The sequence below is a fragment of the Rhinatrema bivittatum genome, chromosome 6, assembly GCF_901001135.1.
Source record: "Rhinatrema bivittatum chromosome 6, aRhiBiv1.1, whole genome shotgun sequence".
Lineage (NCBI taxonomy): Eukaryota > Metazoa > Chordata > Amphibia > Gymnophiona > Rhinatrematidae > Rhinatrema > Rhinatrema bivittatum.
Genome location: NC_042620.1, coordinates 37,835,052 through 37,859,142, shown reverse-complemented (window position 1 = coordinate 37,859,142; position 24,091 = coordinate 37,835,052). Strand labels below are relative to the sequence as shown.

General features: G+C 45.9%; 1 protein-coding gene across 4 annotated transcripts in view; it reads left to right on the top strand.

The window, feature by feature from the left end:
- The window catches only part of PARP14 (poly(ADP-ribose) polymerase family member 14), a 183,568-nt gene that overhangs the window by 144,124 nt on the left and 15,353 nt on the right, over positions 1 to 24,091 (top strand). For 3 of the 4 annotated variants that reach the window (XM_029605294.1, XM_029605293.1, XM_029605292.1), the window contains 2 exons: positions 4,948 to 5,090; positions 18,752 to 18,926. In XM_029605294.1, the coding sequence (XP_029461154.1) occupies positions 4,948 to 5,090; positions 18,752 to 18,926 (318 nt within the window). The remainder of the gene's footprint in view (positions 1 to 4,947; positions 5,091 to 18,751; positions 18,927 to 24,091) is intronic. The other variant, XR_003857327.1, reaches the window with a different exon arrangement.

Here is a 24,091-nt window from a genome sequence, read left to right as displayed (position 1 = left end):
TGTTAATATTCCACCTCTGTTCTTTGTATCACCCAGAGCGAACGTTGTTGTTACATTGTAAACCGTTGTGATATGTATATTTTACAGGCACATCGGTATAGAAAAGCAAAAAAACAAACAAATAAATAAATAAATCACAGACCAGGAACAACACTCCTGGGGAGGCCCTGGAACCAGGAGTATCATTCCTCGCGGATGCCGCTTCTGATCTGGTGCGCACTGCAGCTAGAGGAGTGTCATCCGCCATGGCTGCCAGAAGACAACTCTGGCTCCGAAACTGGTTGGCCGACACATCCTCCAAAACGAGACTCACAAGGATGCCTTTTAAGGGGAACACTCCTGTTCGGAAGCGAACTAGAGAAACTAGCCAACAAATGGGGTGAGTCCCTACTGCCGCGGCTACCGGAGGACAGGAATAAGAGAAACCAGCGATCCTTCCCCCGAACCTCCAGGGGCAGAGGATCATAGCGCTTCAACCCATATAGAAGCACATACCAATCGGCCCACCCCGCAGGCCGAAGCCAGTCCTTTCGGAACAAGCTCAACAAAAGGGGAGCCAGCTCGGGCCCAGGGCCCAGCCGTACCCCACAATATAAATTAGCTGACCCATCCAAAGGAAGAAGTCATAGGGGGCAGACTTGCCCTATTCTACCAAAGATGGGTCGCGATAACTTCGGAAAAGTGGATCCTATCCATCATTCGAGAGGGATATTACCTGGATTTCCACCACCTCCCTCCGGACAAGTTTGTGGAATCCCCCTGCCACGACCCTTCCAAGAGGATGGCGGTGGAAGCTACACTGACCAGATTACTAGCCTTAGAGGCTAGAACACCGGTGCCTCCACAACAAATAAATACTGGACATTATTCCATCTGTTTTATCATCCCCAAGAAAGAAGGAACGTTCAGACCCATCCTGGACCTCAAGGCGGTCAACTGTCACCTGAAGATTCCTCGCTTCCGCATGGAAACCCTACGCTCGGTAATATGGGCGATACAACCGGGAGAGTTCCTTACATCCCTGGATCTGTTGGAAGCCTACATACACATTCCGATCCATCAAGAGCATCAGCGTTTTCTACACTTCTCGATCCTGGACCATCACTACCAGCTCCAGGCACTACCATTCAGGTTAGCCACTGCACCACGGACATTCATCAAAATCATAGTGGTGGTGGCAGCAACACTGAGGAAGGAAGGAATCTGCGTGCTCCCTTATCTAGACGATTGGCTGATCAGGACGAAATCCCCAGAGGAAAGCCACAAGGCAACCAACAGAGTCAAAACTCTACTGGAGAGCCTCGGGTGGGTGGTCAACACAAATAAGAGCAGCCTGCAGCCCTCCCAATCTCTAGAATACTTGGGAGTCCGGTTCGACACCAAACAAGACAAGGTCATCCTGACACCGACAAGGAGATCAAAACTGATGACCCAGTTACGAACCCTGTTGAGCGAGCTTCGCCCCACAGCATGGGATTACCTACAAGTCCTCAGCCTCATGGCATCCACACTGGAAGTTGTGCCATGGGCACGAGCTCACATGAGACCACTACAATGCTCACTACTTTCACGATGGAACCCACTGTCCCAGAACTACACCATACATCTTCAGCTCCTGGACAGAGTTCGGGCCCAACTACGATGGTGGCTACAAGAAGGCCATCTGAGCCAGGGAACGAGACTATCCTCACCAACCAGGATCCTGCTCACCACGGATGCCAGCCTACGAGGATGGGGAGCACACTGCCAGGAGCTAACCGCCCAAGGGCAATGGAACGAAGAAGAGTCGGGATGAAACATCAATCGCTTAGAAGCCTGGGCAGTCAGACTAGCCTGCCTACGGTTCGGTCTCAGACTCCGAGACAAAGCGGTCAGAGTAATGTTGGACAACGCCACAACAATGGCCTACATCAACTGTCAGGGAGGAACCAGAAGCCAACAGGTGTCTCTGGAAATAGACCTCCTAATGTCATGGGCAGAAGCGAATCTTCAAGAGATCTCTACCGTCCACATCGCCTGGAAAGATAACATCGCTGCAGATTACCTCAGCAGAGAAAGTCTAGACCCAGGAGAATGGAGGCTGTCGACCACAGCATTCCAACTGATAGTAAACCGTTGGGGAACACCAACCATGGACCTCCTGGCAAACCAGTCCAACACTCAAGTGCCCAGTTTCTTCAGCCGCAGGCGGGAACCCCAGTCCCAGGGAATCAATACCCTGGTACAGACCTGGCCACAGGAGACTCTGTTATACGCCTTCCCGCTATGGCCCCTTTTGGGCGCAATCATCCACAAGATAGAGCACCACAGGGGACCAGTACTTCTAGTGGCCCCAGACTGGCCAAGAAGACCGTGGTAAGCAGAAATGCGAAGACTCCTGACAGGGAGCCCCCTTCCGCTACCTCCACACAGAGACCTGCTCCAACAGGGACCGATCCTCCACGAGGATCCAGCTCGATTCTCTCTTATGGTCTGGAAGAGTGGATACTCGAGGGCAGTAATTGACACTCAGAGCACGCAAGTTCTCCACATCCCTAACATACATAAGGATTTGGAGCGTATTCGAAGCCTGGTGCGAGGACCGTGACATCATACCACGCTCAGTCAAAATTTCTGTGAATTTGGAATTCCTGCAGAACGGCCTACAGAAGGGATTGTCTCTCAACTCCATCAAGTTACAGGTGGCCGCATTGTCATGCTACGGAACCAAGAGCGAGAGCGGCAGCATAGCCTCTCACCCGGATGTCTCCCGCTTTCTGAAAGGAGTCAAGCAGATCCAACGACCCCTAAAGTGGCCGGTGCCTCTTTGGAAGCTCAAACTGGTCCTAGATTTCCTAGCAGGAACCTCCTTCAGACCTCTCTGAGGCCTGTCTCTCCGACTATTAACATTGAAGACAGCCTTCCTGCTGGCAGTCTGTTCGGCTCGTCATATATCCGAGCTACAAGCACTGTCCTGCCAAGAGCCGTTCCTCAGACTCATCCCGGGAACCATCCAGTTATGCACAGTTCCGTCTTTCCTCCCTAAAGTGGTGTCTCACTTCCAGCTCAACCAAATCATCTCGCTACCATCGCCAGATGAGCATAAGAATTCGGAAGAGGCTCGAAGTCTACGCCATCTCAACATCGGCAGGCTCCTAGTCTGATACCTGGAAATATCTGAATCCGTACGAAAGACGGACCATCTATTCGTCCTTCACAGCGGGAAGAAACAAGGGGAAGCGTCCTCACGAGCAACCATAGCCCGCTGGATCAAAGAAGTCATCAAGACGGCCTACTTAGAAGCAGGCAAGCCACCGCCTTTACAAATCAAGGCCCATTCTACCAGAGCCCAGCAATGTCCTAGGCGGAAACCAAGATGCTGCCACCCGCTGAAATCTGCAGGGTGGCAACATGGTCCTCCATCCACACCTTCTCCAGGTTTTACCGCCTGCATGTTCAGGCTCGGGAGGACACAGCATTTGCAAGGGCAGTACTAAGTGGGTCACGGGCAGTCTCCCACCTGGTTCGGGAGTAGCTTTTATACATCCCATTGGTCCTGAGTCCATCTGCTACACGCTAGGAAATGGAGAAATTACTTGCCTGATTTCATTTTCCTTAGTTTGGACAGATGAGCTCAGCATCCCACCCACGGCTGCCGTTACTCATGGAATTCTCGGGTGCCATCCCTGGGAGCGAGTGATTCACGGGTAAGCCATGCTTTCCTTCAGCTAGGACACCCATCCTACCGGATGTCGACGTTTCTCGGTTGAGGGCACTGGCGGTCTCCAGCTATAACCAATTCAACCGATTCAAATTAGTTACGTTAATCAAGTTATAAAGTTAATCAAGTCATTCAAATTATTCAGTCATGCATATATCCACAATGCTTTTCGAGGAGAATACTGAAGAGCTGCACTTCCTGCAGTGGTATATGTACTAGGGCTGACGTCAGATTGAAATCTGATCCGTCTCCAACTGCTATCAGGCGTTCACTATACCTATTGGTCCTGAGTCCATCTGTCTACACTAAGGAAAATGAAATTATCAGGTAAGTAATTTCTCCATTGGAGGGTGGGAGTTCTGGCTATTGTATAGTAGCAAGATCTGCCAGACTGTATGTCTGTACCTCATGACCAAGGACAGTCATTGTGATGGCTGGAGGAATGTGAGAATTAACAGAGGGAAAGTCTTGGTGCCCCTGAGTGAATGTTTTTGTGCACTGTGGAATCTAGATGCCTAGACACTATATGGCAGTAAGAAGAATTAAAAAATAAAATACCCAGTTATATAATCATAACCCACCATAGCAACTTGGATAACATTTAAAGGTGATGCAATGAAGTTTGACATAAGAACTTAAGGCTTGCCAAAGGTCCATCAAGCCCAGTATCCTATTTCCACAGTGGCCAAGCCAGGTCACAAGTACCTGGCAGGATCCCAAGGGATAGATAGATTCCAAGCTGCGTATCCCAAGAATACGCAGTGGATTTCTGCAACTCTACCTTAATAATGGTTAATGGGCTTTTCCTCCAGGAACTTGTCTATTAACCATTATTGCATATAAATAATCTAACCCTTAAGCAGTGACCAGACTCCCTCTCCACAGGGAGCTGTGAATCCTGGCTCCATAGCGGACCTGGGAATTGGAAGACTCAACTTGAGGATCAAACTGGAGACCACCTGCTTAGCAGTGCAGTGCATTACATTTTTAAGAAGTGCTTCGCAGTGCCTTGGTGTTCTCACCAGTAATCTAGTCACATTCCACTGGCAAAACTGATGAAATCTGGTACAGAGTCAGACCATAGCATTATGGGAGATATTTTTCCATAGGAGCACAACGGAAGTTTGTCCTCCCAGAGAAAAAAGGGAACCATGTAAGGGAAGGGTCTGACTGTAACACTTTCCCAGAGAGTCTGCACAGCTTTGTATCTGAGAGCTGCACTGAATACAAAAATGCTTACTCTGCAGGAGCACAGCTAATTGATGCACCTCAGCACTGGGATCCAGTGAACATAACTGAAGTAAAAGAGGTGCCATTAACTCCAGGATCCTCAGAATACCAAACTGTAGAAGCGCTGTTTAAGCAGTCTTGCAGAAACCAAATTCTCAAGGTAAATTGCTATAATGAAGGTGACTTGTCCAGGTGAAAAGCATGTTATAAATGAAACCCGTAATGCTATTTATTTTATATCATGTATGGAAGGAATAACCCCAGACCAGTGTCTATTTATGCAAGAAAGATAGACTCCATGTGGCACTGTTTTTGACTTGCATTTGCCCTCCAAGAAGTCCAGATATATCACAGAACCTAAAATCCTGTAATATATTACTCTTGTAAAATAGCTGAATATTCAGTCCAAAACATGAAAACACTTTATATAAGGAAAAAATTAGTTTAGTAGTTTCTCTCTCAACACTTTTCTCATGGAAGCGCAGCTGGAAAATAAAAATGTTACTGTAAACTGGGGAGCTGGTTGGCTAATCAGATTATTTTGTTTCATGCACAGGCATACACAGTCTCTCTAACACACTACTGTTGTGCTGCTGCTTGTGTTCACACAGTGAGTGCCCCCACCCCAGCAATGCCGCATCATAGTGTAAAGTTCTTGCTTGCTGCCAGCCCCTCCTCATTCTGCTGCAGCCTCCTCCCTTTCCTATCCCACGCTGAGACTTGCAGGTTCTACTGCTAACTGCTCCTCTCACTGCTCAGTCCAGTCACATCAGACAGAGGCCTCCCCAACACTGCACAGGTAGTTCCTCCTTGCTCATTCCCTCCCTTCCTGTGCTTGTATCTTGCATCCACTTCACCACCACCCTCCCACCACGCTAGTGCATTCCCAGTGACTGTGTGCTACACAATCTGCTGCTTTTATGGTTCCCCAGGCTCGGCTCTGCTACAGACTCTGGGGAAAGAGGACCAGAAGTGAGCCATATTTTTCCTTGGGTCTATAAAAAGGAGAAAAGAAACCCTGGCCGAGATTAGGGAGAATCATCAACCCAAAGCAGCACAGCTCCAGATGGGAATCCTGCTTTCTCTTGTGGAGCCAGCGCAGCCAGGGCTGTTGCAAGGGTAACAGATTTTTACATGAAAAAGAACACTGAAAATACAGTCTTCTAAGTTAAAAATATCACTTACATATTATTTACATGCACTGCTTTGGTACCAACCAGAAAACTTCAAAAGACACCTGCAGCCATATGGTATTAGGCCTATTATAAAGGATGTTGGGTGAGGACTTAGCCCTCAAAAAGCTTTGAGTTAACTGAAGTGTAATATAATAAACCTCCCATATGAAAACAGCACTAACTGCCAGCACTCAAACAACAACCCTACCTATGAAAAGGCAACACTGCGAATATTACAGAAGACCTTATAACACAAGGAGTCAAGAAATGCGCTCGGCTCAATACCCTGTTCCCCCCCCCCCCCCCCCCAAAGAACACATAACACCATTTATTTCTTTTGGCTGTATAACAGGCCGCAGTTTATTTACCTAACCCGAGCCCTAACAGACAACTAACATGGCAACTTAACAAAGATGATAAATAACACTCTACCTCCCCTGTCCCCCCCCCCCCCCCCCAAATTTACCCCACCTCGCCACCAGCGTGGGCAAACCTGGCCTAGAGCTTTAGCCCCTCAGCTCACTGGCCATCCTGTGTAGCAGCCCCCCCTTCCTCCCTGAGCTCCCCACATTCCTTCAACAATCCCTTGGGCTTGGGTTTCCCCCACTGCGGCCTTTAACCTACCCGCAAGACCTTTAACCCCTCTTGCCAATCATTATTTAACAAATCCATTCCAATGTCCGATAAATGGATAGCATACCTTCTGAAGAAGCCCTCGTATACCCCCCAAGCCCAATTATGTCGCACCCAAAACCCCCCTTCCCGAATCACCCATTTTCCAATTTGCTTGTTCATCTTGGGCACCCCCGACTTCCACAAAACATCATCTTTGCACCAAAACCGCACGATAATGTCCGACCAAAATCTTGACTTGCGGCCATCGTATAAGAATTTGAGACAAGTCTTTCTTACACACATGACCCACGCCCTACATGTTTTAGACCCCACATCATTACTCCCCAAATGCAACAATAATATATCGGGCACCCCCCACAAGCCCTCCCTTTCTCACAGGAAAGGTAGAAGCTCATCCCACTCCAGGCCACGCTTGTTGAACCAGGCGACAGTCACATTCCGGCTCTCGAGATCAAGGTGCTCGCTGTATGGTCTCTTCCAAGCTCGTTGTTGCACGCAGTGCATGTATGAGTGGCCCACAATCCAGACGCATTCTTGTTTCCCTGCCGCCCTGACTCACTCTGCAAAGAGAAAATACTGTTAATCGCAGCACCTTCAACCCTACCCCCCATTGAACCTGTCTGCCCTCCAACCCCCCCCCCCCCCGCCACCCCTTACAATTGGATGAGTATGATATCTTTTTTTTTTTTTTACAACCACACATAAGATAGAAAAGCTTTCGACTTTCACCTCCCTATTTCCTGTATACCCACCCCTGACATGCCTCCTTCAGCTGCTGACGTAGCCGCACCAATTCGGAAAGAATGCGAAGTATACGCATTCGCATCCTTCCTCGTGGCACGCACTGCCATATGTAGCACTCTGGAGAACTGAAACCTGGTTAACGACCTCCCATTCCAATGCACTAATAAAGTCCCCTGCACCGCCAGGCGCTGCATCCAAATCAACTGCAATGTTCGCACTGGGCAAACCAAAGCGGGGAAGGCTGGAAGAAGCGTGATAACTTGCCCTTTACCCTTTTGATCTGTTTTGGATTTTGGTAAGAACAAAACCACTGAATTCTCACACACCTGTACATTCTGCACTAATAACCCCTGCTCGCACACCGCCCTGGTAGACTTAGCCACCAATTCGCTTATCCGCATGGCTCCAAAAAATGACAACGAAAAGGCCATCCGGAAGAGCTACACCTCATACTCCGTCCAACACACCGCAGGCAACGAACTAATTAACGGAATTAAATCACCATATCTAATAGGCTTTCTCGCATCACCTACCCTCCCCCTATCTCTCTGCCACACCCCCCCCCCCCCCCCCCAAGCATCGCTTAAGCCGGAAACTATAGATCGGGTTCCCCCAGTCCTGTAATTTCTGGAAAAAGGCAAACCCTGCTAGCTGCACCCAAACAGTGGAAACAGAATAACCCTTCCTCTTAGCCCAAACCACGAACTGCACTAGTAGATCATCCGCAACTGATCTCGCTTTCCAACTCTCAGCCCACATAAAATGAGCCACCGCATTCCAGCCAGCCCATGTCGCAGGTGCCACAGATTGCCGAATCATCGTCCATTCTTCTTCCTTCCAAGATCCTATAAGTCCTCTGGAAACTGCTCCACCATCTCCTTCACTTGAGTAGCCAACTTCCGAAAAACCTTCCACTGAAAACGAGAGAGAGCATCAGCGATGGTGTTCTGGACTCCCGGGACATGCTTGGCTCTAACACTAACATTCCAACGCAAACAACCTGCTAACAATTCACGCAAAAGTGCGGAAATCTGCAAGCAATGCGCGGACAACTTATTAATCACTTGCACCACTCCTAAATTATCACACCAGAACACAACTCTCTTATTAGCCAACTGCTCGCCCCAAATCGCCATAGCAACTACCATTAGGAAAAGTTCCAAAAAAGTAATATTCTTAGTCAACCACTTGCAACCCAATCACCCGGCCACTGGTGCGCGCACCATTCACCCTGGAAATAAACACCAAACCCGAAGCTCCTGCCGCATCAGAAAACCGCTCCAGATCACTGTTAGAAACCTTGGCCTCTGGAATCAACGACACTCCATTAAAAGAGTGTAAGAATGACTCCCACGTAGCCGACTCGTCCTTAATACGACGCGTGACTCGAATGTAATGGTGCCTGGCTTTGATTCCAACCATGGCTGATGTCAGCCTTCGTATGAAAGCCCTTCCCATTGGAATAACCCTACAGGCAAAATTCAACGAGCCTATCAAAGATTGCATCTGAACTAAAGTCACTTTATGTGCCATCTTAACATCCTTCACTAACTCCCGCAAATTGTGGACCTCCGGCAGCCTAGACACCATGAATCTAACTCAATACCTAAAAAGGTTAACCGCTGCGCAGGCATTCCGTCTTATCAGCTGCAGTTGGGACCCCGAGACTGCCCGTCACCTCTTAAGAAACCTGCCAACTGCCGTCTACACAGATCTGAACCTACACCTCCCACGATTAAAAATTATCGAGGTAATGCAACAACTGATGACACCCAGTATGCTGCTCTGTCACCCACTGCAGGAAACTGCTGAAGGCTTCGAAGTATACGCACGATATTGCGCAACCTAAAGGCAGGCAATGATCCACACAATAACTCCCTTCAAGAGAAAACCCGAACAAAGGAACGCTAGAGGGGTGAATGGGCAACAACCGAAATGCCAATTCTATGTCCACTTTTGCCAGCCATGCGCCGGGCCCCGCTGCCTGCACCAACTGCAATGCCTCGTCAAAGGAAGCATAATGCACCGTACAGTACTTCCTTGGGATACCATCATTCACAAACTCTCTTTTCGGAAAAGACACATTTAAAATCAGTCTGTATTTTTCCGGTATCTTTTTAGGAATAACCGCCAACGGTGACAAATGCATGCACCAAAACAGGGGCTCCGCAAACAGACCCGCTATCCTTCCCATCTGCAACTCCGCAAACAATTTCTGGTGCGCGACCCCCGCTAAACAGACTATAGACTTAGTATTATGTACCCTCCCCCTCGCCCAGACCCTTCATGCGGAATTCTAAAATCCTCCTTAAAACCCTGAAAAAGCAACTGCACCGCTCTTTGATCCGGATAGCGTTGCAACCACCATTGCATAGCTGTTAACACTACCGGCGAGTCCGCTTTAGGCAATCCACACACACTACTTCCCCCTTTTCCAAGGGCAGCAGCCTGCGATTGTGAGCACTTGGAGGCCGGGTGAGCCTTGTTACATGTGACACATGCATGTCGAAACTTACAGTCTGAGAAGAGGCAAGTGACCTTGTTAAATCTCCAACAAACGTCCTGCACTCCCACCCCTCCTCTGGGACCAGCTCCACCTTTGCCAACGGCTCCCGCTCCTCGAAAGGAGTTGCCGACCCTGCCTACGCTAGTAACAACCCCTCCACCTGCCCCCCCCCCCCCGGGATGCCTCCACTCTTCCTAACATTACTAGCACCTTTGTTGGTCATTTGTGTTAACCACAAATTAATGTCTTGAGTACCCCAAGACGTGTTTGTTGCCTGCCATTTTATCCCTGAACTTCTCATCATAGTTGAGCCAAGCCCAACCTTCGTAATCCCTGAACACCCCTAATATACTATCCCCATGAGCTAATAATGCCCCATGTGCGGTGGGCTGGTAATGCCCCACCACGCTCGCTAATCGAAAGAAACCTCTAACCCAATTCACTATGTTCTTTGACACCTTAGGCCTCACCCTTCTTCTTCTTACAACATAAGAACATGCCATACTGGGTCAGACCAAGGGTCCATCAAGCCCAGCATCCTGTTTCCAACAGTGGCCAATCCAGGCCATAAGAACCTGGCAAATATTCTTCATCTTCTCCTTTCTGCCCCCCCCCCCCCCTCCCCGTCTACCCTCTAGTAACCTGAAAATATTGACATACTTGCGTTGGCGAATCCTCCTCCTCAACCTGTTCGGAACTTCTTCCCATAACTCTGTAAGAGATGCCAATGCGGGGTGCCTCATATCTTGCCGCGGCCCCCCCACCCCCCCCCCAGTCTGCCCAGCTAATACCGACTCACTGGAGGTGGATGAGGAGGATGAGGAGCTCGTCTCGGACCCAGCGCGGCACGAACTGGATCACTTCCTCTTTCTTGAAGACCCCCATTCTCTCTTCTCCCCCATGAACTTAACCGTACTTAACCTCACCTCACTAATATTTGTTAGCACTGACTACTGCAACGCTCTGTTGCTTGGTGTACCTTACCCGACAACAAGACCACTGCAAATATTACAAAACTCCGCAGCTCAAATTCTCACTGGCAAAAGCAAAAAAAATCACATCACAGATACTTTAGCCGATCTACACTGGCTACCCATCTTTAAACAAATAAATAAATAATAAATAAATACCCATCGAACAAAGAGTTCAATTCAAAGCACTTTGCACAATACACAAATTGATCCATGACGAAAAAGCTGAATGGCTGAACACAGCACTTCGAGTACACGTACCTCACAGAAATTTAAGATCAGCAAACAAAGCTCTCTTAACCATTCCATCAGTAAAAACAGCAAGACTTAGATCAGGGAACGTGCATTATCACTGGCTGGTCCCATAATATGGAACACTATGCCACTTGATCTAAGACTCCAGAGAAATTATAAACAATTTAAAACAAACTTCAAAACCTGGCTTTTCAAACAGGCCTTTTACAAAGAGAATGGCACAAATAAGTAAGGAAGAGCAGGCATATAGCACCTAACACGTAATCTCCAAGTGCATACCTGGAAATTATTTTTTATCATACAGATAATAGTAGTTAATAACCTGTAATGCCATGAATGAACCACATGTTATCTCCTAGGAGACATACATCAATGGAAAATCCATGACATAAACCAAATAGCCTTTAATGTTTATTTGTTACCAGATACTATTGGCACCCCGTTTGTAAAATTTGAGCTAATCTCCTCTATATGTGCCTTATTGTAAACCGTTATGATGGTAAATAACTTAATGACGGTATAGAAAAACTTTTAAATAAATAAACCTGCTCCCGAACTCCTACTGTATTGTCCACCATAGTCGACTCCTGTGCTGGTCCCCGGACCGCTGAACCCAAAGGATGACCTGCTCTTGGAGAAATTCCGCTCCCTCCACGCCTCCGCATTGGAGGTACTAGGGCACTCCTCTTCAGCAAGACCTGAGGAAACAAACGAACAGGCCGCAAGACCAGCCGAAACCCCAAACCCCCCAATGCCTTGTTGCCCACCCCCTCCCCCGTGCGCTTCCTGCTGCTTCCCCCCTCCCCCGGTTCCTAAATGCAAAGGCCTACCGCCTGTCCCATCGTCCGTAGAACTATCCCTTACCTCCCCCCGTTCCCGCTGCCAGGAAGGCCAACCTCCAATCCAAGTACTTTCAAAATTCCCTTTTAGTAACTCACTATCCCTAGGAGATGGCGCCCAATGCCTACCAGCCCCAATAATAGAAGCAGCAGCGGACTGCAGGCCGGGCTCATTTCCATGCATCGGTTGTAACTTTCCCAAGTCATCAGGCCGCCTACCCCTGTATGTCTCCAAACCCTCTTCCCTCCCTGGGTATCCTAATGTCCCGCTCTGCCTACCCAATTCCCGAAAACGACCCGCCCTGTGGAAAGAGGAAGCCAATTGCCTCCCACCAGCAACCGCTCCCTGTCCTCTGTCCAATTATCCCTCCCGTCCTTGAACGCTGCTTGGGCCTTGCACAGAACCGCAAGACCTCTCACACACCACAGACTTCCGACCCCTTTCTCCCCCTTACCCTGCTCCCCAACAAACACTACCACGATCCCAGCAGCACTTGTGATGGGCTGCCCGGGGCTGCAAACTCCGTCCCAGAGGCATTGAGCGACAAATCAAGCGGACCGCCGGCTTCCAGATCACCAACAGTATGACGTGACTGCTGAGGCGACCTCAGGGCCAACTCCGGCCCGGTCTCGCCCGAGCTGGCAACCGGAGGCAACATGCTGCTAACACCTGCCTGTGCTGCCGGAGCTGCCCTCGTCGGCACCCTTGCTGTCCTTCTGACTGCTCCTCTCTTGGACACGCCTGTGCCCGAACAACCGCCCTTCTCACATCACTTCCTCAGCATGCTTGCTTGCTGAGATCCACGCGGCCTAGTCGGCTGCCTTTGAGATCTACGATAACCACGCAGCACCCAGCAACCAAGGTAGGGAAAATGGATAGTCTGATCACTATATTTATTTATTTATTTATTTATTTATTTATAATTTCTTCTATACCGATAGCCGTTTGCACATCATATCGGTTTACATATAACTAGGAACTTTTAGGCATAGCCCTTACATGGAACAGTAACAACTATATGAGACGAGGAACAGAAATATATATATGTTAAATACATGGTATCATGCTAAAATACTATAATACAAGAGACTATAATACAAGGTACAGAAGCTCTTGATACTTCCAATGAAACGGTAGTGGATCAGTTGCAAAGAGATAAAACGAAAAAGTCTGAGCTGACATGTTGGTTACATAAAGCTCTTGATAATTCCAAAGCAACGGTAGTGGATCAATTGCAAAGAGATAAAACGAAAAAGTCTGAGCTGACATGTTGGTTACATAAAGTTCATGAGGAGAGGATATAGGGAGAAATTACAGAAAATAGAACAAACACAATTCAGTGAAAGAGGTACGTGAGTAAAGGGGGTTCATCAGAGGAAGGAAGGGTAGAAAGAGGAATAAAGTAGTGGTGGAAGTGTTAACAGTGGTAAAAATAGGAAAAAGTAGCAGTCAATAATATTATGTACATGGAAAGGAGAGGTAATCAGGGGAAGTACCTGAAATTGAAGAGAGAGAGGTCAGGAGTGGAGAGACTGAAACTTTTAAAAGTATTCATTGATTCGAATACACAGATTTTAGGTATTCTTCGTGGAGAGGGAGGAGTGTGGGGGGTAGGCCTGAAGGAACAACCAAGTTTTTAGTTTTTTTTTTTAATTTGGGGCTGGAGGTCTCTGTGCGCAAATCTGGAGGTAGGGAGTTCCATAGGGTAGGGCCAGCAAGGGAAAAAGCTCTATTCATAGTCGGGCGGATTTTAAAAGCCCTGCTCGCGTAAATCCGCCCGGATTTATGCGAGCAGGGCCTTGTGCGCCTATTTTCCATAGGCCGCCGGCGCACGCAGAACCCCAGGACGAGCGTAGGTCCCGGGGTTTTTGGACGGGGGCGTTTCGGGGGCGGGTCCAGAGGCGTGGTTTCGGGCCGGGGCGTTCCGGGGGCGTGGCCGTGCCCTCCGGAACCGCCGTCGGGTCTCGACGCGCGTGGATTTATGTCTCCCTCTGGGAGGCGTAAATCCATGGATAAAGGTAGGGGGGGGGTTTAGATAGGGCCGGGAGGGTGGGTTAGGGAGGGGAAGGTGAGGGGAGGGCGAAAGAGAGTTCCCTCCGAGGCCGCTCCCATTTCGGAGCGGCCTCGGAGAGAACGGAGGCAGGCTGCGTGGCTCGGCGCGCGCCGACTGCCCAAAATCGGCAGCCTTGCGCGCGCCGATCCAGGATTTTAGAGGATACGCGTGGCTATGCGCGTATCTTATAAAATCCAGCGTACTTTTTAAAAATCTACCCCAGTGGAGGTAAGTTTGGTGGATTTGATTGAGGGCGTGTGGAGTGTTCCTTGGAGGGCAGGACGGGGTGGGTCTTGTGGACGTACAAGGAAGGAGAGGAGGGTTGATCCAGTGGAGGGGTGTGTATGTATGTATGTATGTATGTATATATATATATATATATATATATATATATATTTTATTTTTTTTTAATGAAATTCACAAAACCCAGAAAGAACCCCAGGCCTAAACTCGCCAAGGTATCCCTATCGCTCAACACATCGAGCCAAGCACTCTCTCACTACTCCTCCACCCAATGCAGCCAGTCTAAGGAAGATGCACACACCCTATGCTTCTCACAGCCAATCCCAAGCCCGGATTTTAAATCACTAACCATCCCCGCTGCTCTCCCTACGCTATCCCCCCCCCCCCTACTCTTCACACCCACCCCACTCCCGCTAGCTCCTGTCTCTCGCTTACGCACGCTTTTCCCCATGTTGTAATCGGCAATGCGGTACAAGCTTGCACTGCCTTTCCTAAATACCAATACACCTGCTATTAGGAAAACAGAACAAACCAAGTTGTTATAGATCCCTACACAAAAACTACACACTAGAGTTCTTAACCTCAGTCACACATGCAGATCACAGACTCTCACCACATACAGAATAAAGAGATAAAGTATAAATAGAAACCTGCAGACAAAATCTGAAATTGAAACTGCAACAAGCCAGACTGTATGCAGTGCAAAAATGGAAAAACAGAAACATCACCATTCTTCATTAAATATCAAACAATAACATAAAGATATATAAAGCATCAATCATAATAGTAAAACCAAATTCATAAAAAGAATAAATATTTCAAAACAGAGGCACAGGAAAATAATACCCCAAAATTTAAAATAGGATTAAAAAATCTCCAGCTCTCCATACTATAAAATAAATAAATAAATACCTGGGATCTTTTGATTTCCACTTACCCAGAGATTGTTGTGTATTTGGGGGAAAAGGGCCACACAGTCTTTATCTTCTGTTTCTCCCCTTCACACACACACAGGCCTTCTGTTTCTCATACACATGCAGACGCTCGCTCTCTCTTACACACGAGGGTCTCGCACTCTGTCTCGTACACAGGTGCTCTGTTTCTCATGCACACATTCAAGCTACTCATGCAGGTACTCTCTCAAACACTCATGCAGGCTTTCATGCACACAGGCATTCTCCCTCATGCATGCATACAATGCAGGCTCTCTCACACACACACACACATTAAGCCTCCTTTCTTCTATTGGGCTTTGGGCATACCCGCATGGCTCCTTATTTACTGCTGGAGGGGAGGTAAGAGGAGGTCAATGTGTCTGATGGCCCTGCAACTGGCAGATTTGTCTTTCTTGCAGTCCTGTAGGCCTTTCATCGAGCCGTGGTGGGTAGGGCTCTGCCGTGGCAGTTTGGACACTGTTGCGGCCCGCTGAGATATTCTTCTGCAGAAGCTCTTCTCAGCAAGAACTGAGACGTCCATGTGACCGCGCCCCCCCCCCCCCCGGAATGCCTGATCTCACGATAGGCCAATCCGCCCCTGTCTCCTAGAGCAAGTCAGCTCATGTCCTGCATGTCTTTCTCTCCCATGTCCTCCATGAGCAGTGCTTAACAGCACAGATCGTCACTTTTCTGCCTAAAGGAGCCAGTCTTGTGGTAATACTGTGAGACTGCCCTAAAATACGTCTAGGCAATATACAAGGGTACAAGCATAAAATTCAATAATAAAACATGATGGCATACATAAAAACAAAGTCCTCACAATAAATAAATAAATAAATATAGAAATAAAAATATATAATACAACACAAACAAATAAACTTGCCAGTAACTTAGGTTCCTAAATCTAGGTAAATGAATATTAACCCTAAATTTAGGGGATTATATTTTAGCACCCTAACCCCTAGAGGCCTTCATAGTATTCAACTATTTATATGCCTATAGGAGGGCCAGCTAATAGCCAGAGGTAAGTTGATTACTGAGCAGCAGAATGAGTCAGGAAGCTCAGAACAACCCTTTGTGGAGTGATACCCAAAAATTACAATTTTGAGATCACCGCTTTTTGTGGTGTAACATAATGTGCTCCTATTACTGTTACACTTGGCGGGGATAATTTTGTAACAATGCACAGAAGTTGTTACACCAATTTTCAATACAGACTTATGAACCCAGGTCCATTTTTTTTATTTAAAATGTGTATAGACTGCTTATTAGAAGTTCAAGGCAGTTTACAACATAAGCATAAAGTAAAATCAATAAAGTGCACATAACTCTAAATGAAACAATCAGAACAGAAATCATATAAACAAATGTGTACTAAGTGTCCAGATGGTCAAAGGCAAAAAAAAAATAATACAGTAGCATTGGAAAAAGTACAGAGAAGGGCGACTAAATGATACAGAAGCTCCTCTATGAGGAAAGACTAAAGAAGTTAGGGGTGTTCAGCTTGGAGAAAAAGTGACTGGGGGTGAGGAGATATGAAAGGTCTATAAAATCATGAATGAAATAGAATTGGTAAATGTAAATTGGTTATTTGCTCTTTCAAAAAATATAAAGACTAGGGCACACCATGAAATTAATAAGTAGCACATTGTACTGTGCACAGGTTTGAAGACTCCCTGGATTTTGCCCGATTCTTTACCTGTACTGATGGGTTCTGGTGGGAGCACTTCCAGTTACTAATGTCAGCTTATAAGAACCCATCACACATTAATCTACTCTTCCCCCTTTTCCTCTCCTAATACTCGGAGAGAGTAATGGTATAGAAAGGATAATTGTATTTTCTCTTAGCAATAATATCACAGATTACAAAAGAATACAAGTAGAAAAAGCATATAAAAGCAAAGCTAAGCTAAATATACATGTATGTACAAATCTGTAGCAGTGTACTTCCCTGAAAAGATTGTCCGGACAGGCAAGCGATCCCTGCACAAGGATGGGGATCATGGGTGGTACCGGGGGACCTTCACGCACAAGCCTGTGTTTGGTCCGTGACTTGCTGGCTCTCCGAGATTTTTCTGGTTCTTGCTAATCTTTTATGCTTACTGGGTGTGTCACCCTGTCCTTATTGTCCCCTTCATGTCACAAACTATGTCTCACCCTCTCATTAATGCTAACAGACAATGATACGCCCCCCTTTTCCTATCTCTCTTTTGCCTCCCCGTCTTTCTATTTTACTTCCTTGCTTCGCCATTTTACTCTTTCTGGTACAGTCTTTATTTTACTATTTAACTCTTATTTCCAATACTGTTTACAATTATAAGATTATACAAACGTTTTTTTACTCCCCTGACTATATGCTCACAGTATGAGAAAACTGTCTAAATGCAGTGCAGTGCCTGCATTGTTTACGTATGCCTTACTTGCCATGCAGTTTCACAGTGACCAAATGATAAATCAGGACTAATCACTGCAACAGCAGGGAGCAGGCAGAAAGAATTCACAGCTTTTAACACAGAGAGGCTTTTTTTCATTACTTTTCTCAGTAACTACAGGGAAGAAACAGATCCTACAGCTTCTAACACAGATAAGCTTTTTTCCTATCTCTGTTGTACCTCTGTGTGCTTTATGCACCACTCACACATTCAAAACAAATCAGAAAAAAATTCATTTTTATTCAACTCATAATTAAGCTCTGGCATTCATTGCTGGATGAGGTGGTAAAGGCAGTTAACGTAGCTGGGTTTAAAAAATGTTTAGACAAGTTCCCGGAGGAGAATTCCATAAACTGTTATTAATCATGTAGTCATAGGGCCTGATTTTAAAAAGCATTTACACAGTTAAAATTGGATTGGGTTTTACACATGTAAATGCACTTTACTCGAATAAGTGGGTTTTTGAAAATTGCTATTTTGGTGTGTTACATTTATACGCATGACTCCTTTTAAAATTCACCTGTTAGGGAATAGTCTTATCACTTATCACTGCATGATAGCAGCATGGAGTCTATTTAGGATCTTGCCAGGTACTTATGGACATGGATTGGCCACTGTTGGAAACCCCACACACTCATGCACGACACACACACACACAATCGCACAATTACACATACACACAATCACAATATACTACTTGGTGCATGTGATTCGTATGCACTTGTGTCCCAACTCTGGCCCCTGGAATGCCAATCCCTTATGTGTGTAAAAGTAATGCTGATGCAATGTGTATGCGCATATTGGTCACACAGTTTTCTAAAGGACCATTTCAGTAGGTAAAGCATTATTTTACCCAGAGAAGTCCCTTTTGAAACCATCCCTGTATTTTATATTGTCTCTTGTGACCCGGGATACACCATTTTTTAAATAGAACAAGACTAAATGTTGTTATATCATTGGTTTGCTCTTTATCATGAAAAATCCAGATCACAGATGACTAAATCTGTCAACATTTCTTTTAACATTTGTAGATTGCGAGAATACAAAATCTAACCCTTTGGAAGACCTACCAGATCAAGAAACAGAGCATTGATGCAAAGAACGGCAACACAAACAATGAAAGACAACTGTTCCATGGAACAGCACCTAACACCTTACAGGCTATTAATAAATATGGATTCAATCGGAGTTATGCGGGAATGAATGGTAATATATAAGCACAGGATTCTAATAACAAGTATTCATTATCCATAACTCATCATCTGATTTTTACCTTTTTTGGGGGGCCCAGTGGTTTCTTTCTTCTCTTTTGGGCTTCTAGCTCAATTGGAATTGGCCTCTGTTGGGCTGCGGCACCATGAGCCTTCATTTACACCTACCCTAGGTGCTTCCCCTTCTTTTATATCCCTAACCCAACTCAGCTCAGTCACTGCAGCACTAGACCTTGCCCAGGGACCACAAACTGCTGTTCCCTGGCCACAAAGTGTCCCTTCCTCCCCAGGGGCTGTGAATGTTGCCTCCGCCACATTTCCAGCTGGCCAGGGAACAGAAGACCTGACCCAGGAATTAAATGCTTGTCCTCCACATGGCAGTGCTTGTCACTGAGCCACTGGGCCAATCCTAAATTGCTTATTCTTATCTAGAATAGATTTCTTTTACTCAGGATAAAGTACAACCCTTCTTTACATTGATATTGTTTTTCCTCACAAGAAAAGGAATAGGGGCTCTGGTATTGTTTTCATGTGTCTCCCACATATGGATTAATTTAGATTCTGCAGAGAGGTGACAGCTGAGGAAAAATTAACCCCCCACAATCCAGTTCATATGGGGATAGCATTTAGTCTAATGCTGATATAATTTTATGACATATGGGGCCAGATATACCAAGCTATTTCTTTTCCCCATATATACAAAATGGAGACAACATTTTGTTACATTAGGCCCATGATGTTTTATTTCAATATAAGCCCATTGAGACAGTAATTAAAAGTGAAACTGCTCTTCAGCTGAGCATAATGTAACTATCTATCAGTGCTACTATATACTACAGTGCTATACAGCTACAATAAGAGACACTCTTTGTTCCATGGCAAACATAAGATTTGCCATACTAGGTCAGACCAAAGGTCCATCAAGCCCAGTATCCTATTTCCAACAGTGGCCAGGCCAAGTCACAAGTACTTTGCAGGATCCCAAGGGGTAGATAGATTCCAAGCTGCTTATCCCAAGAATAAGCAGTGGGTTTCTGCAACTCTACCTTAATAATGGTTATGGACTTTTCCTCCAGGAACTTGTCCAAAAATATTTTAAATGCAGCTATATTAATAGCTTTCACCACATCCTCTAGCAATGAATTCCATCCATGACAACCAGAAGTCCATAGGAAATGTATTTATTGTAGAGATGTGATAGGCATTAAAAGCAGCCTCAAAAAGTTGAACGTTTGAATTTGAATGTGGCCAGAGAGGGAGTTTATTCAAGGCATACAGCATGGCTAGATGGAAAGCAAGGCTTATACTGAAGTGTCTGCAGTAGCAAACAGAAAAACCTTCTTTGATTTAAACTGAATTGCCCTGGAGATACCCATCAAAAGTGTGTGTAGGAGGGGGGGGTGTGTCTCCCACTAACTGTGGGAGAACTGGCAGATAGGCACGAAGCTCAGGCTCCCAGTGACATTTCCAGCAACTGGTCAGGCCATAGGACAAAAGAGCTCTGGATACTTCCTGTTGGTGGGGATCAGGAAGTCATAGTCCTAGGTCGAGAGCAAATTTGCTTACCATAAATGGTGTTTTCCATATATAGTAGAATAAATTAGCCATAACATATCTGTGGTGTCATCTGATGGCACTGAACAGACCCATCTTTCCTAGCTAATAGAGCTTTAAGCTATACTGAGGATGCATGGGTGCTCCCACGTGGGTATTGCCTGTTGAGCCTCCTCAATAAGTATACAAGTTAAGACACAAAGACCTATCTCTCCAGAGAGGCGGGCGGGTAATTAGTATGGCTAATTCATCCTGCTATCTACAGAAAACACTGTTTATGGTAAGCAAACTTGCTTTTTCCGTCAATAACTAAGGATGAATTAGTCATAACACATGGGGTTTGCCAAGTTAAGGGTTGCAGTGGAGTAGTTTCTTACCCATGGAGATTTGATTATATAGGGATGAAAGGTCACAAAACTCCTTGGCCAAATGTATAGCCCTTCCTCGAGTGATTGTCTCGACAGTACTGGGATGTAAAGATGTGTATGGACAACCATGTTGCAGTTTTGCAGGTGTCCTTGAGAGAGACTTCACAGAGATGGGCAGTTGAAGAGGCCATAACTTTCACTTGATGAGCCTTAACAGAGCCTGTGACTTGCAGGCCTGCAAGAATATAGCAATGATGAATACAGTCCACTATCCAGTTGGACAATGTACATTTGGCAACAGCATTGCCAAGTCTATTAAAATCATAAGAAACAAAATGTTGGGAAGCCTGACAATGTGACTGAGTCTTTGTCTTATAGTAGGCCAAAGCTTGTTTGCATTCCAGCACTTGAAAGGATTTCTTCCCCTCATGTGCAAGTGGTCTCAGAAAGAAGGTCGGCAACGCAATGGACTGATTTAATAGGAATGACAGAGATAACCTTTGGTAGAAACTTCTAGTACATGCAGTTTTTCACCCTGTCATGGAATGTTTGCATATACGGAGAATAGTAATGAACAGTCTTGAAGTTCACTTACTGTGCTTGCCAAGATTATCGCTACAAGAAACAACCTTCCATATCAAGCATTTGAGTGAAGTAGATGGCAATGACTTGAAAAGTGATTTCATGACCTAGATAATTACTACAGTCAAATTCCAGGGATTTGGAGACTCAATCTGCCATTACCCTTTCAAGAATCTTGACAAAAACAGGTGGGCTGAGATGGATTTATCACCGATGGCAACATATGTCACTATGGCAATGAAATAGACTCTAACTGAAGATGTGACAAGGCCGGATAGCAAAGAGAGAGTAGAGAGATTAGTAATGCCAAGGCTTACAAAAAAATGTATATTTGACCTTTTAATGGCACCATGAGATGAATCACTTCCATTTGAAACTATAGACTGCTCTGGTAGAGACTGTGATGTCCTCGATCTTTCTGGGTAACAAATGCTTGGCGATTACCATACGTTCAACCTCCAAGCTGTCCAATGGAGAGACTGAAGGTTGGGATGAAACAGAGTGCCGTCGTGCTGAATGATTAATGCAGGGTCTGCCCCCTGCTGAATTTAAAATCTGCTGGACAATTGCATGAGATATGGATACCACAATTGCCTAGGCCACACAAGTACTATGAGAATCATCCGGGCTTTGTTTTGGAGTACTTTCTGGACCATTCTGGCAGTAAAAGTAGCCAGTGGCATACAGTGAAATTTGTAGTAGGGGAATTCAGTTCGCTCCCTAGCCCCCTCTCCACTTCCATCTCCACCATCCCCCACCGAACCACCAGCAGTCTCTCCGTCCCCTCTCCCCTTCTACACTCTCCACCCCCGAAGTCTTCAACAGTTTCAATCCCTCTGTCCCCTTTCCCCAACATACAAATGACAGTTGGAACCTATATGCTATTAGGCTTTTTGTAACATGCATTGGGTGAGTGCTTGGCCCTCAGTAAGCTATGAATAAAATTACAATATATTAAAGCTCCCATACCAAAACAATACTAACTGTAGCACTCAGACAATAATAACCCTACCTATAAAAAGGCAACACTGAAAATATTACATTAGGCCCTAAAACACCAACACACTTTATTAAGTGTGGCTGTCTAAATGATACCAGTACCTAAAAATTGTACAAAAGCTTTTAAAACTACATAGGTCCCTTCTTCAGATGTAGAGTGAAGACATTCACATCTAAAGATGGGTTCCATATTATCTCAATAGCTCATGTACAGTATTTTGAATAATACTTACATAGATCCAATAAAAGCTATCACAGTCTGTCAAGAATACAATTACCCCAAGAGTCAAATCTGCCATATCAAAACTCTAATCTCCAGGACTCAAAACACCAACCACCCTATCCAGAAAAGAGCAGCACTGCAAATATTACATCAATAAAATATTTAAAAATAGCAGACATATCAAATAACATCCAACAATTAAAACTAATGGGGATTAAAAAAAAAAAATCCTCTGCTCGCTATACCTGGAAACATTTGATTTCCAGTTGCCCTGAGATTGTCATGGATTAGTTGTCAGGGGAGACGGTGCACATACGCTCATACACACGCTCTAACATGTATTCATTCTCTTTCACACACATAGGCACTCTTTCATACTCAGTGGCTCTCTGTACTTCACACACACACTCAGTGCTCTCACACACACAAACACAGGTAATCTCTCAATTGCAGTGACTATCTCCCTCACACATACACACAGGCATGCTCTCACACACCTTGGCACTTTTTCCACACAAAAAAGGCACACTCTTATATTAAATGGCTCACACACAGGGACTTTCTAACACAAAAAAGGCACTTGCAACCCCTACACTCACTCCTTCACACACTTGCACACTCAGTGGCTCTCTTCCTCGCACATACACACAGTGGATCTCTGTCCTTCACATACATACAGGTACTCTCTTACACTCATTGGCTTTCTTTCACTCTCACATACACACAGGCACTCTTTCACATGCAATGGCTCTTTCTCTCTCATGCACATAAACAATCACACTCATACTTAGTGGCTCTCACACACAAGCACTCGCACAAAAAGGCACTTTCTCCCTCACTCACACTGACTGGCCCCTACCCCCTTCTGGCTCAAATAGGCACACTCACTGTCCGTGGCTTTCTCTCTCTCTTGCGTGCACACACACTCACAGAGGCACTCTCACACTCAGTGGCTCTCACACACACACACACACATATATATATACAGGCATTTTCTCACATTCAGTGGCTTGCTCACACTTAGACACACTCACTCTCACACAGGTTCGGGGTCTCCTGGTCTCTTCTCTGCCTCTTCCTTATATTGTAGGGTTGCGGATCCTCCCTTCAGCTGCTGCAGTATGAGCTCCATACTGGCCTGCCAGGACTCAGCTTCAGCTTACCAATGGGATGAGCTCTGCTGTCAGCCACAGGGTTTCCTCTCTTCTCTGGCAGTCCGCAGGACAGGCTCTACCATAAGAACATAAGAAAATACCATACTGGGTCAGACCAAGGGTCCATCAAGCCCAGCATCCTGTTTCCAACAGTGGCCAATCCAGGCCATAAGAACCTGGCAAGTACCCAAAAACTAAGTCTATTCCATGTTATTACCATTGCTAATGGCAGTGGCTATTCTCTAAGTGAACTTAATAGCAGGTAATGGACTTCTCCTCC